Here is a 17,946-nt window from a genome sequence, read left to right as displayed (position 1 = left end):
AACTGCAGATGCTGGTTTAAACCGAAGATAGACACAAAAAGCTGGAGTAACTCACTGGGGCAGGCGGCATCTCTGGAGAGAAGGAAAGGTCGAGACCCTTCTTGAGACTCCATGTAAATGTCCTACAGTCTGAAGAAGGGTCTCGACCTAAAACGTCACCCTTTCCTTTTCTCCAGAGATGCTGCTTGTCCTGCTGAGTTACTCCAGCTTTTTGTGCCCCTCTTCTTCAGACTGATTGGAACAGTTGGAGAGAGCTGGTAAAGAGAGGTGGGGATGGGGTAAAGCAAGTGCTAGGTGGCTACTGGTGAGGGAGGGTGATTAGTGAAGTGACAAAGGGTGACGCAAGAAATCTGCCGATGCTGGAAAAATGAACAAAACCAAAATGGTGGTGAGTTAGGTTGCATCTGGAGAGGGAACATTCCTCCCCTGATGCTGCCTGACTCGCTGAGTTCCACCAGCTCTACAGCTTTTGTCACATGAGCAAAACACCGAGATCAAAAGGACATCTGATAAGGAAAGAAGAGGAGGAGTGAAATGTAAAGTTGGAGGGAGGAATATGGGTGTAAGGGGACAGGTGGGAGAGACGAAATGGGGGAAATAAAATGGAAATAGGGGTATCAGGAATGGGCGATGAGTGTATAGAGGAGGGGAAAGGACCAGTGTGACTGGGATGGTGGGAGAAATGGCCTACATTTCATCATTTTTTAAAATCTCATGCACATTTTCCTTTTCCGAGACTCCAGCAAAATAATTTCCCTTGGTGAAAATTGATGTCATATACTCATGTTTTGTTTGCCATGCCCTCTGCCCCTCTGCATGGATTTCCGTTTGATCCTTGATTGTCGTTTACTCTTGCAACCCATTTCCTATCAATGGATTATTTTTGAATTCTATTTTATGTTTATCTTGGTGTACTTATTTTATGTCCATTTTTACTTTCCCTCTGATTTTTCCAAAAATCAGCCGGGTTCTCAATTGTGTTGACAATTTTGCATCACGTGCACTTTTTTAATGCTCTATTTTACTCGATCTTTTCGGTTATCCGGGGATCACTGGATTCAATTTCCCTACCTATTGCCGTATGTTTCCCTATATATAGCTGTAACAGTTCCATCCTGAAGGCATCCCATGATTCAATTACAGTTTTCCTTGCCAGGCTTTGATTCCAGTGTAATAAAAAGGAACTGCAGAAGCCTGTTTATACTAAAGATAGACACACAATGATGAAATTCGATTCTAGTCTACCTGGGCCAGATCAATTGTCAACTCATTGACTCTGGCTCTTACCCAATTTCCTATTTTTGGCTTCAAATGATCTATATCATTTTCCATTTTTGTAAACCTTAATGTTGAGAATACTTGGGTATTCTCCTAATGCTTGTTCCACTTGGCCTGGCTCATTTCCCAGAGCCAAGTCCAATGTGCTAGCTGCCTTTTTCTTTTGGTCAGAAACATACTGATCAAGAAAGTTCTCCTGAGCACACTTCAGAAACTCCTCCCCGTCTTTGCCTCTTGCATTGTTTCTGTAACAATCTGCATCTGGATAGTAATATCACTCAGTATCACCACTCAATGTAATTCTCCCTCAGTAGATCCAAAGTCAGCCACCATAATGTATGGTACAGACCCAGCAGGGGATGTAGGGATCATCTAGGTGGAACTGGTTGAGTTGCATTGTGGCCGAGGATTGCCCCTGATTTCGGCTTGTAGCCCGTGATGTTATTTGAGCCCTAACACTGTCATCTGGCATCTGCTTGATTGAATTGAGCCTTTAGGTTGTTTTGTAATCCACTCGAGGCATCTCTGATAGTCTTATGGAGATCGTAGTTACCGTTCTTATACATTACAGGATATATCCTTCTTAAAAGTCTTGGATCTGGACTTCAGTGGAGAGTGAATCAGCTTATTTGTGCCCAGTGAAGTATAATTCCTATTCATTGATTTTGTATTACCGGCACCTTGTTTTACAAATCTTCTGTCACCATTGACTATGTTTCCATAATCCAGATTGATATTCCAGTGCGATTCTGAGAAAATGCTGTGTTATAAGAGGGTCTTTATTTTGGTTGAAATGTCTGCTTGCTTGAATGAGCACTATTCTGAAGAAAACCAGTTGATTTTTCTCGATGTTTATCTCTTAAACAAGAATGCTAAAATAATTATCTTCTTACTGCTTCTTCTTGTGGAAACTTGCTCTGTGGAATGGTCCTTGCTTTGCAACAGTAACTGCGCTCCTGAAAGTACTTGATTAGTTGCAGTCTACTTTGGGACATTGAAGATTGGGAAAGGCACGAGGTAATTTCAAATTATATTTCCTTTTACACAGCCACAATGACTGCCCTTTCAAAATATTCTATTCATTGCAAAGTACTGCAGCGATGCCAAATGTATGAATGGAATTTCTGTCTTCTATGTTCATCTCTCTGGCTGGAAAATGCTTGGAGACCCTTTTATGTCAGACGCACTGTATAAATGATGGCCACTATTGTTGGAACTAGATGGAAGTCAGCATGGTGGCGAAGTATTCTTTCATCTCCCATACCTATATTTGAATCTACCCGAAGATGATGACATTTGTCTCTCTTTTCCCATCAGTCATTAGTTTCTTACATGAAATTAGTTCATCCAATCTCAGCTCCTTTCTTTGTGGCTAAAATTGGAAAATTTGCTTTAAAATGTTCTTCCGTGTGTAAAAATAGCTTGCACGGGAAATGATGAGAATTCTCACTAATGGGACAGAAATGGGAAACAAATGGGATGGCTTTGGACTTCTTGACACTAGCTGGATAAAAGTTTCTTGTTCATAGGTTGATACGTTCTTTGACTACTTGAGGACAAGGCAATTGTCAGGGAGGAGGAAGAGCTGAGTATTGTCAACCTACAGTTGGAAACTGTTGCTCTGTTTTTTTGAGGATGATGTTTAGGTGGAAAAGGCAAGAGTTGGGCATGTGTGCAGATGCTCTGGAAGTGCTGATGTTTGGACATGTAAAGAAGAACCTTTGCTGGTGATCTGTGCCAGTGACTAGAGGGATGAGCAGAATGTGGTGAGGGTGGGCAGTAACTGGATGGTGAGTAAGATCGAGTGATGGTGTGCAATGACTGGATGGGAAGTAGTATTGGGTGAGCAGTGACTCGATGGTGAGTTTGTTTTTTATGTGTCCTTATGCGTGTAAGAAAAAAAGAAAAAAGTATATATATATATACGCACAAGACTTTTTTTCTCATTTATTATATTGTTTACAGTATACTATGTTTACATATTCTGTTGGCTGCTGCAAGTAAGAATTTAATTGTTCTATCTGGTACATATGACAATAAAACACACTTGACTCTTGAGTAGAAACGGGTGAGAGTGGGCAGTGACTGGATGGTGAGTAGGATCAGGTGAGAGTGTGCAATGACTGGATGGGAGGTTGAAGTGGGTGAGGGTGGGCAGTGACTGGATGGGTGTGGGGTCGGCTGGCAGGTGGATAATGGTAGAGAGGTGCTGAAGGAGGATAGTATGATAAACTGTCAATTAGTATGCAATAAGGGAGGGGATATTACCGTTGACACAATCTTGTGGAATATCATTGATTTTGATCGGCATTAGTTAAGTAATGTGCCAAGCAAAAACTTGATTACAGTAATTCAAACATGAGATTCTGGGTAAAATTATCCATGGGTTTCAGAAGCGGCCATATGGCATGGGTCATTTAAGCTTTAATAGTTTTTGTTTCGGAAGAAGATGTAAATACTTACCATTAATGAACGTTGTTATCTAAATGTATTGCTTTGATTCAGTTCATGTATTTACTTGGTTTAATATATTAGACCAAAGGTCAAATTAATCAACCAAGGTGAAGATTGAGCAGTACAAGTATAATTACTTCTAGTAATCATACAATATTTCAGATTGCAGCGTTGTAAAGCAGAGTAGTTGGCCTGCCTCACAGCTTTTATTACCTAGCCTTGCAATTATTTTTTCATTTCAAGTATATACTAAATTCACTTTTGAAACTTGTTATGGAATCTTTACACCATTCTCCTGTCAGGCTGAGCATTTCAGATGATAACTTGTTCCTCTTGACTCCTGGCCAAATATCTTAAATCTAGCTTCACTGCTGGTCCCCTGGCAGCAGAAATAACCCATCGTAATTTTGAACACCTCTCATTTAAAAAAAAATACACGCTTTAACCTTCACAGCTCAAACCGAATCCCAGCTTCTCTACCTAACATTATATAGGTGATATAAATTTGATCATTTGTCTTCAAAATTCGAAAGCTGTGTATTGATTGCATTGATGTACATTCTATAAAGATGGATGGCCTTTATTCAATTCATATTTAATCAGCCAAGATGATGACCTTCATTTTGAATAAAATAGTTTTTCACTTCAGGGTTTCAGTTTATAAGAGTGGTAACTTTTCATGCTATCAAATGTTGTCATTCTTCCAAACCCCCTTCAGGAAAAAAATGCTCAATGTAAGATGTTCCTTGAATGCAATATTTGAGTGTGTCCTATGCAATTGGAGTTAGTGTTACACTCATCTTTAGCTGTACATTTAAAATTCCATGGCAGATTTTGGAAAAACAAACATCAAGGGAGTTTCCCTGTGCTCTAACCAATATTTATTTTCGTCCATCAACACCAAATCTGATCAAATTAGCATAATATTTCAATTACTAGTTGTGAAACCTCCTTCTGCATCAATTAGCTGTCATATTTGATCACATTGTAACAGTGACGAAATCATTTTTTTTCCAAAACAGAATCGGACTGCCTGAAGCTGCAAAAGGATCTATATAAATGTATTTTCTTTCCCATGATATTTCAGAGGTTTCAACCTGATAAATGTGTTGATTGCGCCAAAGACTATTTGCACAAATTCTTGAATCTTTATGCTTTGCAGGCTCACTTTACGTTTAAGAACAGATGTGCTTAGTACTGTATTGGGACGGATTTAGATTTAGAATTATCAAAATTGAAAAGCTCATGTAAATTTGGACGATACCATTCTCATAATTACTGCACTTTATTATATAAATGGAGCTTTCATAATTACTGAACTGTTCGTTTGTCGTGCAAATTGCCATGGGTTTCTGAATTGCGTTTAACTGTTAAATCTTTACTATTGACAAAAGTATTAAAGCGTACCATTAGTGAGAAGTAATTTGACATAGTTTACTTCCGAATCCTTATTATGTTCAGTTAATTTTCTGTTACTTACCTCTTGTACCTTTTATTCCTCTTTTTTTAAAAAACCTATTTACTGCCCCTCACTTCAATCTATTATGCATATTTAGTGGAGAAGAAAATATTTTTTCCTCGTTTTATTTAAATTTTTATGCTGCATTTTTCATTGTATCTGTACCTCACTACACATTACAATAAACTTCACTTGACTTGCAATTATTAGAACATGTGTCGCAACAACAGCCGTGTGAACCGGTGAATACCAGCGGCATCGGCACCTAGTTTTAAAGTGAAACGACACAAAGTGCTGGAGAAACTCAGCCGACTGAATCAGTCTGAGGAAGGGAAGGGTCCCAATGTCACGTATCCATCTTCCCCAGAGATCCTGAGCCACTGAATTATTCCAGCACTTTGTGTCCTTTCGGTGGGTGAAGAAGGGCTCGCTGGTCGAGAGTGGTGAGTTGCGAGTCGGGAGTGGTGTCGGAAGCCACGACTAAACGGCCAGGGAGACGGTGGGTTCCGGGGAGGGGTCGGCAGGTCCGTCCACCTATATCCGACATCTGTTATATGGGGGTCGTTAAAACGAGGGTTGACTGTATTGTCCTTGCAAAACAGTTAGGAGGGAAGATTGAGAGTATAGTTGATTCTTTCATGGTGGAGGGAAAGAGCACTCGCCACTCGCAATGCCACCTGCAGCCGCTCAGGGAATTTCAAGTGAGCTCTCGTAATTTTGTCAAGATTATAGAGTTTGGCAGACAACCAGTTGCCGGAAAATCAGTGTTCAACCTGTAACATTCATGCCGCAAGTGTCAGGCAATAGCCATGTCCAGCGGAGCCCAACTCGCCACACTTGTTGTTTGTTCAGTGGCACTATCGTCACCAAATCCCCAATGTCAATGAAGTGTATCATCCACACATGGTACTTCATTTTCTCACCTAGGATACTTCGACAACTCCTCCCAAACTTGTGACCTCTAACACTGCGAAGAAAAAGAGTTTTGGGCACATGGGAACACTGCGACCTGCATGTTTCTCTCCACGTAACATGCCAGAAAACTTCAAAAGAATTCACTCGTTGAAGGTTATTCTTCAACGAGTCAAGATCTTGGAACTCCCTCACCAAGAGCACCTTCGGTGCGCCTTCACCAAAGCAGTTCAAGGCAGCGGCTCGCCATCAGCTTCTCAAGGGCAATAGTGATGGTTCACAAATGTAAGAGTTGGTAACTGGCCAACAATAAGGGAGCACTTTATGATGGGTAACATAAAATGATAGATGCTGGACCCTTGAAATAAATGGAGAAAGGTACATTTGAGATAGGCACTTTATCTCCCGCTAAGCAGCAACAAATAAGAATTTCATTGTTCCAATGTCAGCACATAACTCTTGATACTCTTGACAATCCAAATTGTGAAATGGAGTCTATTTTAAGGCTTGGTATAGCAAAATTAAAATGTACCAAGAGGCTTTTGGGGAACTTTTTATTGTACAGACAAAAATCACGTTGAACTTACACTGATGAGCCAAAACATTATGACCATCTGCCTAATATGCTGTTGGTCCTCCGTGTGCAGCCCCATACCCAGCAGGGTGCGATGCACTGTGACACATTCCTCCCGTGACCACTATTAACGTTTTCTGTGACTTGTGCCACAGTAGACCTTCTGTCGATTCGGACCAGACGTGATAGCATTCGTTGCCCTCACGCATCGATGAGCCTTGGGCGCCCAACACCCTGTCGCCGGTTTGTGGTTTGTCCCTCCTCGGACCACTGTCGGTAGGTACTCACCACTGCTGACCGGGAGCACCCCACAAGCCTTGCCGTTTCTGAGATGCTCTGACCCAGTCGTCTGACCATAACAATTTGGCCCTTGTCAAAGTCACTCAGGTCTTTACTCCTGCTCATTTCTCCTGCATCCAACACATCAACTTCAAGAACTGACTGTTCACTTGCTGCCCAATATATCCCACCCCTTGACAGGTGCCATTGTAGCAAGATAATCCATGTTATTCACTTCGCCTATCAGAGGTCATAATGTTTTTGCTCATCGGTGTATATTAGTCTCTCCAAATATTTTGAGAGAGGTTCTGTTGGCTAGATGTAATATTTAAAGGAAGGCATGTCTAATACCAATTTAATACCAAATATTCAAATGGCGAGTCAAGTAATGCTGACATGTTCCAGGCCTCTGTTTTATGACCAAATGTTTGAACAACTGGGTAAATTTGCTGTTGACAGCTGTAGAAGAATTTCATTATTATACCATGCAAAAGGCCAAAAACAATTCTGCTGTTAGAAGCCTGTTCTGCTAGTAATGAAATTAACTGCTAAATGGAATAGTAGATGAGTATTTTTTCCATTTTCTCCTCATGCACCCCCCCCCCCCCATTCTCCATTGACCTGTTCGCTGCCCCCCTCTTCCCCGCCCATTCACCCCTCCACCATTCCTCTTTGGCCCCTTCTCCCCCTCCTCTCACCCCATTCCCCTCTGGCCCCTTCGCCACCATGACCTCCTGCCCACTTTTCCATCCCCCTATTCCAACTTTGGCCCCGTCACCTCCCCCCATTCCTGTCTACCCCTCCCCCCTCTACTGCTCCACCCCCACCCCCTCTACCCTGCCTCCCTTTTACCTCCCCCCTAACTTTCCTGCCCCCTTTACCTCTCCTCCCCCCCATTATTTCTCCTGCTCCCACTACCGTTCCTCCCCTACCTTTCCTCCTCCTCCCCCTCTGCCCCACCTTCTGCACCCTCCACTTCTACCCCCTCCTCACTGTCCCCATTTGCCCCCCTCTCTGCCTCTCCTCGCCCTCCCCCATCCCTGCCCCATGACTTCACGCTTCCTAATAATTCTTCATGCAGGCATTGAGGCCAGCATATCATTCAGTTCATTTCCACTTGATCATGTCGGGAAGGTGTGCCGGGGTACAAGCTACAATCTTGCTTTTCTCTCTCCATAGAAAACTGTCATCTAAATGCAAATGAGATGTCCTGTGTTCCTCTGGAATGACTGGTCTCTCTGGTGCATTATTGCTGCTACTTAAGAGGGGAAAGGTTGCATTTGGCTATACAATTTTTTTAAATACAAGGTTGAAAAATTGGTTTATTTATAAATCAGTGTGATTCAAAGTGCATGAAATACAGAATTGACACACCAGATGATTTAAGCTTTTCCACATTTTGTCTGTAATTTTGGATGTTGAAGAAATTGATTAAATTGTTCGGGACATTGATCAAATTATCTGGATACACAGTTTGATCTCTCCAGCATTTCCAATTTAAATTCTGATTTCCAGCATTTATTGTTTACTTTTTTAATTTATTTCTTGGCAACCTTTCCTCTTGCCTATTTTAACTCCCATTTAAAAAAAAAAAGCTTTTCACTGTACCTCAATAAACTAAACTAAACTTGTATTAAAAAAAAAAATCTAGTTGGGAAGGAGTTTTATTCAATAAAACGTTACCTTATTCATATCTACCATACGCTGGTTCCCACAGTTTAACGCAGCCTGATTGCTCACCTCATGAGTGAGCACAAGCTCATCCCCTTCAATAGTATCAATGTGTGAGGTGGTACTCTTTAGCACGATGACTTCTCAAAATCACTTTTTTTAAATATAAAAACATACTCATTACATTGTTCCTCAGAGAAAAGTTTTAGTTTAGTTTAGAGAGACAAGGTGGAAACAGGCCATTCGGCCCACCGAGTTCGCGCCGACCAGCAATCACCGCATGCACCAGCACTGTCCTACTGAAGCCAATTAACCTACACACCTGTATGCCTGTGGAAGGAAACCAGAGCACCCAGAGAAAACCCATGTTGTCACAGGGAGAATGTACAGAACAAACAGCACCCAAAGTCTGGATCGAACCCGGGAATCTGGCGCTGTAAGGCGACAACGCCACTGCTGCACCACCGTGCTGCCCATTCGCTGCTGCGGAAATCGGGGGAGGGGTGAGGATGGGCCTGCAAGAGGAAGATTGGAATCGATGCCTGAGGCAGCAGGTCTGCACGAATGTGGGACAGCTGATCGTTGCCCACACATTCTCCCTGCCCACGGTCATGAACCCTCCTAGTGCCCCTCCGAAAACGAAGTAGATTTAGTGTGAGACTTGTTGAGCCTTGATAGGACTACTTTCTCGAAGCTGAAGATACTTTGTTACATTCAAACTATAAATATGTGGCAGAGATAGAAATAGTTTGATTCCCAACTATATTTTCCAGCTGATTTAACTGGGAAAGTAGACTCTCGCAGAGACCCTGACATTAAAATTTACCTCATGCAATGTCATGTTGAAGGCACAGAGTATTGTTTACAAAGGTCAGTCCTCCAAATGCTGTAATCTGCAAAGGATTAGTGAACTGATGGAATAATAACAGTATAACAGTATAACAGAACTTCATTGTCATTCGGTATAAATACCGAACGAAATTTCAGTAGTCACAAGACACAGCAAAAAAGAAAAGAACACAGGACACACGACCCCAACACAAACATCCATCACAGTGACTCCAAACACCCCCTCACTGTGATGGAAGGCAACAAAACTTCCCCTCTCTTCCCCCCGCGCCCACGGACAGGCAGCTCGACCCCTACCGAGGCGACCGACACGCACAGGCCCCGCAAGGGGATGGAAGGCCCCGCGGCCGAGCCGCACCGGGCACCGAAACGTCCCGCAGCCGAGCCGCGCCGGCGATGTTAAGTCCAGCGGCCGAGCCGCGCCGGGCGATGGAAGGCCCCGCGGCCGCTGCTAAGTCCCGTGGCCGAGCCGCACCTGGCACTGAAACGTCCCGCGGCCGAGCCGCGCCGACGATGTTAAGTCCCGCAGCCGAGCCGCGCAGGGCGATGAAAGGCGCCGCGCCGGGCGCTGAACCGTTCCGCGGCCGAGCCGCACCGGGCGATGGAAGGCCCCGCGGCCGAGCCGCACCGAGCGCTGAACCGTCCCGCAGCCGTACCGGGCGATGGAAGGCCCCGCGGCCGAGCCGCGCCGGGCACTGTTAGGTCCCGCGGCCGAGCCGCGCCGGCGATGTTAAGTCCAGCGGCCGAGCCGGGCGATGGAAGGCCCCGCGGGCGATGGAAGGCCCCGCGGCCGAGCTGCGCCCCGGGGAAGAGACCTAATAAAAGAAGGTTGCCCCGCCCCACCCCCCACACATACAGAGCCAAAAACAGAAACAAAAACCATCCCAACACCGACACAAACAAAATAAAGGAAATAAAGACAAACAGACTGCCAGAGAGCCGCAGCCGTTAGGCGCAGCCACACGTGACACAAGCAAATAGATGGAACATAATGGGCCAGAGATCTTCCATGGAGGACCCTTCACCTGGATAATCAATAGCTCCTCATCTGGATCCACTTGTCATTTGGCAACTGTTACCCCACCCCTCCCTGTTACCACATTATAGCTATCTCCCTTTCCCTCTTTCAGTCTAGATGAACGGTTTTGACCTGCGACATCAATTGTCCATTCCCCTCTGCAGATGCTGCCTGACCCGCTGAGTTCTTCCAGCAGATTGGAATGGTTAAGCAAGGGTCTCGACCTGAAAGGTCACATATCCATGTTCTCGAGAGATTCTGCCTGACCTGCTTAGATTTTTTAGATTTAGATTTAGAGATACAGCGCGGAAACAGGCCCTTCGGCCCACCGAGTCCGCGCCGCCCAGCGATCCCCGCACATTAACACTATCCTACACACACTAGGGACAATTTTTACATTTACCCAGTTAATTAACCTACATACCTGTATGTCTTTGGAGTGTGGGAGGAAACCGAAGATCTCGGAGAAAACCCACGCAGGTCACGGGGAGAACGTACAAGCTCCGTACAGACGGCGCCCGTAGTCAGGATCGAACCTGAGTCTCCGGCACTGCATTCGCTGTAAGGCAGCAACTCTACCGCTGCGCCCCCATGCCGCGCACTGAATTACTCCAGCACTTTATGCCCTTTCCTCCGACAGATTGTTTGTTACTTTGGAGTAAGGATAGTGGAGATCTAGAATCATCTCCTCCCAGATATCTGAGGCAAGCGATTAATTGAAAATTTCAAAGTGAGATTGATAGACTTTTGCAATTAAGGTTTGTGTAACAACGCAGGTAAGCAGAATGAAGATTCAGAATATTGGAGATCTAATTAAATTACAGAACAGGCTTGAGGGGCGGAACTCCCGTCCCTATGTTCCTTCCTGGCTGCCTTGTGAAGAAGAGAAAATGTGTAGGAAGGAACTGCAAATGCTGGTTTACACCGAAGATAGACACAAAATGCTGGAGTAACTCAGCGGGACAGGCAGCATCTCTGGAGAGAAGCAATGGGCGACATTTCAGGTCGAGACCCTTCTTCAGACTCGGGAGAGGGAGTCTGGAGCTATAGAGGGGTAGGTATGAAAACGCAGATGATGTCTGCTTTGATCTGTGTTTTTGCACCTTACCCCTCCGTATCGCTAGACTCACTCTCCCCTAACAATGTCTGAAGAAGGGCCTTGACCGGAAACGTCACCCATTCCTTCTCTCCAGAGATGCTGCCTGTCTTGCTGAGTTACTCCAGCATTTTGTGAAGAAGAGATGTGTACTTATGCAAACTTGTGAATGAAATGAACATTTGTTTTGGAGATGCATTGCATTTTGAGTACATTTCTAATGTGGATTTGTGAATTTAGCCTTCTGATTGAGCTTTCATTGGAAAATCACTTTTTTTTGCAGTTGACATCAAGATCGCTGCCTGTTATACAGTCAGATGAGCGACTGCAGCCACTGCTGAGCAACCTCAGGTAAAAGCTCCTTTTACAACAATTTAAATGCAGGAAACTAAATGTAATCCTGCACTGATGAGAATCTCATGACTGTGATTTGCTGCCTGCAAGATCTGAGCTATAATGTCAAAGTGAATGCTTTCACCAGAAGATTGCTGTATTTTTCTTCTATATTTTTAAATTGCTTTCAAAAGCTTAAACTTAAATATTTATCAGATATTTCAGCAATAACGGACATGTAACAGTACCTGCGGTTCGGTTCATTGATCAAATGTAACCTTTTTGTAAAATGACTGAAGTTTGTGTTGCACAACGTTTATTATTGCAATGTGATTGTGGCATGCATTCTGTTGGAAAAATCACTTGTGCTGATTACCATGTTGTAAATTAGGTTTGTAGTAGATGATTTGAGCAAACAGAGAAGAATGCTTGCACTTGTCCTCACTGAAATGTAATATTTTTCACTGCAACTGCATAGACAGCTAGATGCTGAGATGTTCAATGTCGTCCATAGATATTGGCATGTCCTCATTTGTTGTTAGTAGCTTATGTTGGAACTTTATTTCAGTTGAGGATCTTGTTTGAGGATAGATTGCAAAGATGGCCCATTTCTCCCTTACAGACGTCAGTTTGAACCCATTTTCCTTAGTTCTGAGGAGTACTAGGAGCACATGAACTTGGTCACATGAGATTCAAGACTCTACAGTTTCATTGCCTCACCAATTGCTATGATAACATGCCCGTCTCAAGTTTCTTTCTAATTTCCCATCGTCCTCTCTATACTTAACTCAGGAGATCAAACTCTCTTGGCTCTATTCCTATTATCGTGTTGATTTACTCCCTGTCAGATCCACTGGTATCACTCTGTCTTCTTCACGTCTCACCCTTACAAACCCAACTGTTCCATCTTCCTTTTCCTTTAAAGCCCTGGAACTTTATTTTTGTTTTTGAATCTGAAAGATTTCCCCAGAACTTCACGTATGAATTTCTCTGATCAGGTTTCCCTTCCCACCTCACGCTAAAATTGCCTTAATCAAACTCACCAATGACGTGTAGACCCTGCTGCTACAGATTTCTATACAATTATCCTAGATCCTGACAAGGAACCCACTAGAATACTAAGACTAACTCCCCCTTTTCCCGGGATCTTGACTAGTCCTTTTTCCTTGTATACCGGTTAGTTATGTCAATAGAACTAAGACCGTATTCATTATAGAAAGTGCAAAAGATAAACTAATACCTTATTCCGATCTGGGTCGTCGGTCGTTCGCCGTTGATACGTGTCGACGTCTCGGGAATTTAAAAGCTATTAAGTGTTAAATGTTGCTCCTCGCATTTATTTATATCCTATATTTTATTGCTACACTATAAGTAGTAAGATGACGACAGGGCGTTAACTGAATTTAATCAAATAATGGTTTTTATTCAATTTGTCAAAAGGTATAATAACTCAAGCAGTTGGTACAATTCATACGCACATCCTTACTCTACATACAGTACGTGTATATATCAAAAATCTTACCGTTCAGATGTCCATATGAAACCTAACAAACAGTGTTTAAAAACACTGTGAATTTAACACACTTTTTTAGTTAAAAAGATCCCCGACTTTTACCGAGCCTCAGCCCCTCTAGGAGACCATATCAGAGAGCAGGGTAGCCGTACGGGGTAAATATAAATATAACATTAGGTTGCCTGCATCAGGACTTGCCTTCACTACCTCTCTAGGAGTGTAGCATGGAAGAACTACTCTAGGTAGTTATGTTCCTGAAGACCTCTGTCGAAAGCCGCTGCCGCCTTTTTCTTCCTCATTTTTCCTCCTCTCAGGCTTGAAAAGCACTAGTATTTATACTGCTCAATTAGGATGGCTCCTCGTGACTAGTCCTTAATTTCATTAACGTAGCTCAAATTAGCTTCAAAGGTCATGTTTACTTTGTAAAGCAGCTGACTTATTTTCACTAATTAACTGCACGTCTGCTTTGTCAGCTAAATATGTTTGTTCTGCGGTTTGCGAGAGGCAATCGGTCAGGAGGTCTAACTTTGAGAGAATGAATCACCTCCAAAGTTACAATTCCTTGATTTCCGTCACACTGCTTGATCTAAATAACCAGAAACACCCATCGCTAGCTATTTACTCAAGTGCCGGAGGAGATGGAAAAACTACAAATGTACTAAGGCAAATAGTCAAATCTTTTATCAATGCTTCAAGGCAGACTCAAAGTAGCTTTTCCATGTGTGCTGACAAATGTAGTTTAGATAGCCAGTTGTATACTGCGAAGTATATACATTCAAGGCAGAAAAGTGTGCTGTTGGTCATTTAAGGTCTTATTTTATCAGGGGGCGTGAAGCAGTAAGACTGGGCAGCAGGAGAGCATTGTTTATTTGCTTGTGCTTTCACTTTTTAGGACTGTGCTAGCAATCTTTTATTATGTAGCAAACATCTGCTTTGATGTACGCTACTCCGTTGGAGTAATTCAGCAGGTCAGGCAGCACCTGACCCGCCATTACTCCGGCATTTTGTGCCTATCTTCGGTGTAAATTAACATCTGCAATTCCTTCCTAAATCCATTATTGATAACACTTGGACAATTTGACAGATTATGCATGCCATTTTTTGGTCAGTTTAAAAATTTAAAAAGAAAACACACCCACATTTGTCCAATTTCTAGGAAGAATCAGCAATTCCTTTGCCTAATTTTAAGTTGGCTCCTCATATGATAGGAGATTTGATATTTACTATTCTGATGGTTGAGCTGGCACCAATTTAAAAGTTAATCCAATGTTTGCATGAGAGGCAATATTGATATGCACTGGCATTGACAAGCAAGGTGTTATTTGTGAGAGTGTACTTGTAAACAATACCTGTCTGTACAGGCATTAAAAAAAAAAAAATCTACCTCTTTTGTTTACTCATGTCGAAACATGCAGAGACGAGAAAGATTGTCTCTCCAATCGGCTTCCCTAATTTGTTTGAATAAAAAAGCAAAGAATTCTGCACTCCTCACAGCCTATGGCATCAATCTTTAGACTTTAGAGATACAACATAGAAACAGGCCCATCGGCCCACCGAGTCCACGCCGACCAACGATCACCCCGTATCATAGCACTATCTTACACACTAGGGACAATTTACAGTTTTACCGCTGTAAGACAGCAACAGTATCGCTGCGTCACCGTGCTGCCCCGAGGCAATCCTTGCAGCTGAAGAAATGGTTTTAAATTATCATCACTTTACATTTGGCAAGGACCCACTAACAAGAGTGTGATAATTATGGATTATCCATTTCTGGTTATGTTAATGCGGAATATGAATATTAACAATCACAATGGGAGTAATTCTCCAGTCCATTTCAGTAGGGGCATAGGATCTCTGATATGCACCTAAGAGCTTTGACAAAATCATAGTTTTAACACCTTGTTGCAAAAGATGGTGTTGCTGACAGAGTGCATTCCCATAACTGGACTGGAGTGGGAATGTCCTTTGACATTATTACAGAGGATGAATGAAGTAGACTCAGTAAGACATTCTCTGCAAATACTAGCTAAATTCATCTTTGTTTTAGCACATGTCCGCACCTCCTGCACATGGCAATTTATTGGTCAACAACAGTTGAAAAACAGAGAAGTTATGATAAAGTTAGGTCAGATCACACACGGAATAACTACTCAATGTTACTGAAGTGAAAAAGGTACTGGGGTAAAGTACAATAAAAATTCACTCTTATTTTCATCAGGCTAGGATCTTTTATCTGAATGAGAGGAGGCTCAGGGGAGATGCGAGTTCGGGCTTTAATACTTAATTGGACAATTATTGGAACACTTTCCCTTGTGTAATCTTCATAGCTGTGGGCCGTAAATCTCCGTTAAATAATCTTGGGGAAACCTCGTCCAGATAATGTCCATAAAGTAGACGGAGCCCACTGCTGAAAGAAGTAGATAGGCAAACAAGCCAGGTGCATTGAAAAGGAAGCTGGATAAATATATTAAATAAAACAAAGGTGCAAAGATTCAAGGAAGAGGAGTGGAAAACCAATGACATAAAACACATACTAATGTGGAGCCATTGGTATGAATGGGCAGTTTGATGTTAGATGTTCTGTTTGTGTTGGCAGTGTATATATAATAGGTTGAAAAAGATCTCAGTTAGGCCAGTAGATGGAACTCTTTCTACAGCTCCTTCAGACTGCTGTGTGCCCAGACTTTATGATCCAAGTAGATATGGAAAATCCTTGAATAATTCTGTTCTTTTAAACCACAACTATGAATATGAATATCCATCAAAATGTCTCAAAAAATCCATCAAATCTTTCAAAGGATTCTACTCTGAGTAGGATACATAAGTTTAGTTGAATCAGTTTGATCAACACATTGATTGCTGTATTTGATCATCATTCTCATTGTTCAAGACTAAAATTGACTTTAGTGGTGTCACTATGATTTTTCTCCAAATTATTTAGGGACCAGATAATGGTTAAGTTAACTAGTTAAATTGAAATCAAAAATAGCTGAATTAATATCACGAGCCTCTGGATTTAGTTAGTCAAAGCATCAAGTTAATCATATATTCTTTGTGTAGCCTTCATGGAAGACATTTGCATTTCTTTCTTCTTTCAAAATACCTTAATGTAGTTTTTCTAATAAGATCTACAGTTGTTCTAATAAACAAGTAGCTGGTAATAGTCTAAAGGGAGGAGTGAGGATATTTTGAAAGGTATTCAGGAAAGTTTTTTTTATCAGAATGATTCCGATGAGATTAAAAAAAGGGGAGGGGGGGTTGATTGATACCATTTGAGGGAATAAGATTTGTCAGGTGAGTGTTTCAGCAAGGGAAACATTTAAGGAAGAGTGACAATCCAGAATAAAGTGTTTGGAGGACACCTGAAACGGAGTCCAAATAACATGCAACCAGATCAGCATTGTAGACGGAGCACAGGTGCTCTGCAGAATGGTCACCTAGTCTACACTTGGTCTCAGTCATGTAGAGGAGGCCACATCATGAGTGACCCAATGCAATAGACCAGGCTGAAGGGGGTGAGCATGAATCTTTGCCTCACCTAGATGGGCTATTTAGGTCCATGGATGGTGTGAAAGAGGAGGTGTAGAGACATGTGTTACTCTTCCAACAGTTGATGAGGAAAGCACCTAGAGATTGGTAGGGATGGGATGGAAGAGATGAGCAGACCTAGGAGTGAACTATGAGAAAACCAGACAACGGGTAGAGGGTAAGATGTGCCTCATGTTGATATCCTGTAGAAGTGGGTGGAAGTGATGAAGGTTGACATGTGGAGGCTAATGGACTGAAAGGTGAGGAGCAGGGGAACTGTATCTCTGTTCTGTCTGGAGAGGTGGGGAGAGGGGAAGAGAGGAGAAAGAGCAGATGTGCGGAAAATGGAAAAAATGTACATCTTTGTCCGCTAGAACAGCATTAAAACCATCGATGGTGATTAGGTTTTTTTAGTCCAACTCATTCTTGTGAAGCAGTCTGAAAATATTCATCTGGAGGGATTAGTACAGGGAGATTCTATTTCAACCCACCATCAATTCCAAGTAACACTAATGTTCAAAATATCCTAGATTTCTTAAGTAGACATAAAGCTAGCTATTCAAGTGATTTGAAATGATGGACCAGCCTTTTCATTGTTCAAATAAAAAGACCACTGTATTTAACAGGGCCTGGGTTTGCAGCTTACCAGAAGAATTATAAGGGAGAAAGAAGGAAGGAAAGGCTATAGGACACCTTATGAGAACAGGCCGATCAAATTCTTAGCCTCAATTCCATTTTCCCATCCAGTTTCTCCATCACCCCTTTCTCTTCCACAGATGCCCTTTGATTTATGAACATTTGATTTGTGAATATTTGCTGTAAAGCAATTGACTTTCATGACTGTGATTTACAAAACATGTTATCATTGAAGATAGCTAGTGGCATGTTGGCCTTCATAACGAGAGGATTTGTATAGGAGTAAAGAGGTCCTTCTGCAGTTTTACAGGGCCCTGGTGAGACCACATCTGGAGAATGTGCA

General features: G+C 42.5%; 1 protein-coding gene across 1 annotated transcript in view; it reads left to right on the top strand.

The window, feature by feature from the left end:
* prim2 (DNA primase subunit 2) overlaps positions 1–17,946 on the top strand; it is a 216,266-nt gene that overhangs the window by 114,160 nt on the left and 84,160 nt on the right. The window contains exon 7 of the mRNA XM_078400014.1: positions 11,874–11,941. Within this exon, the coding sequence (XP_078256140.1) occupies positions 11,874–11,941 (68 nt within the window). The remainder of the gene's footprint in view (positions 1–11,873; positions 11,942–17,946) is intronic.

Source organism: Rhinoraja longicauda, chromosome 5 (assembly GCF_053455715.1).
Source record: "Rhinoraja longicauda isolate Sanriku21f chromosome 5, sRhiLon1.1, whole genome shotgun sequence".
In the NCBI taxonomy this organism is placed as follows: Eukaryota; Metazoa; Chordata; class Chondrichthyes; order Rajiformes; family Arhynchobatidae; genus Rhinoraja; species Rhinoraja longicauda.
Note: the sequence above shows the minus strand (reverse complement) of the source record. Positions and strands in the feature narration are given on the sequence as shown.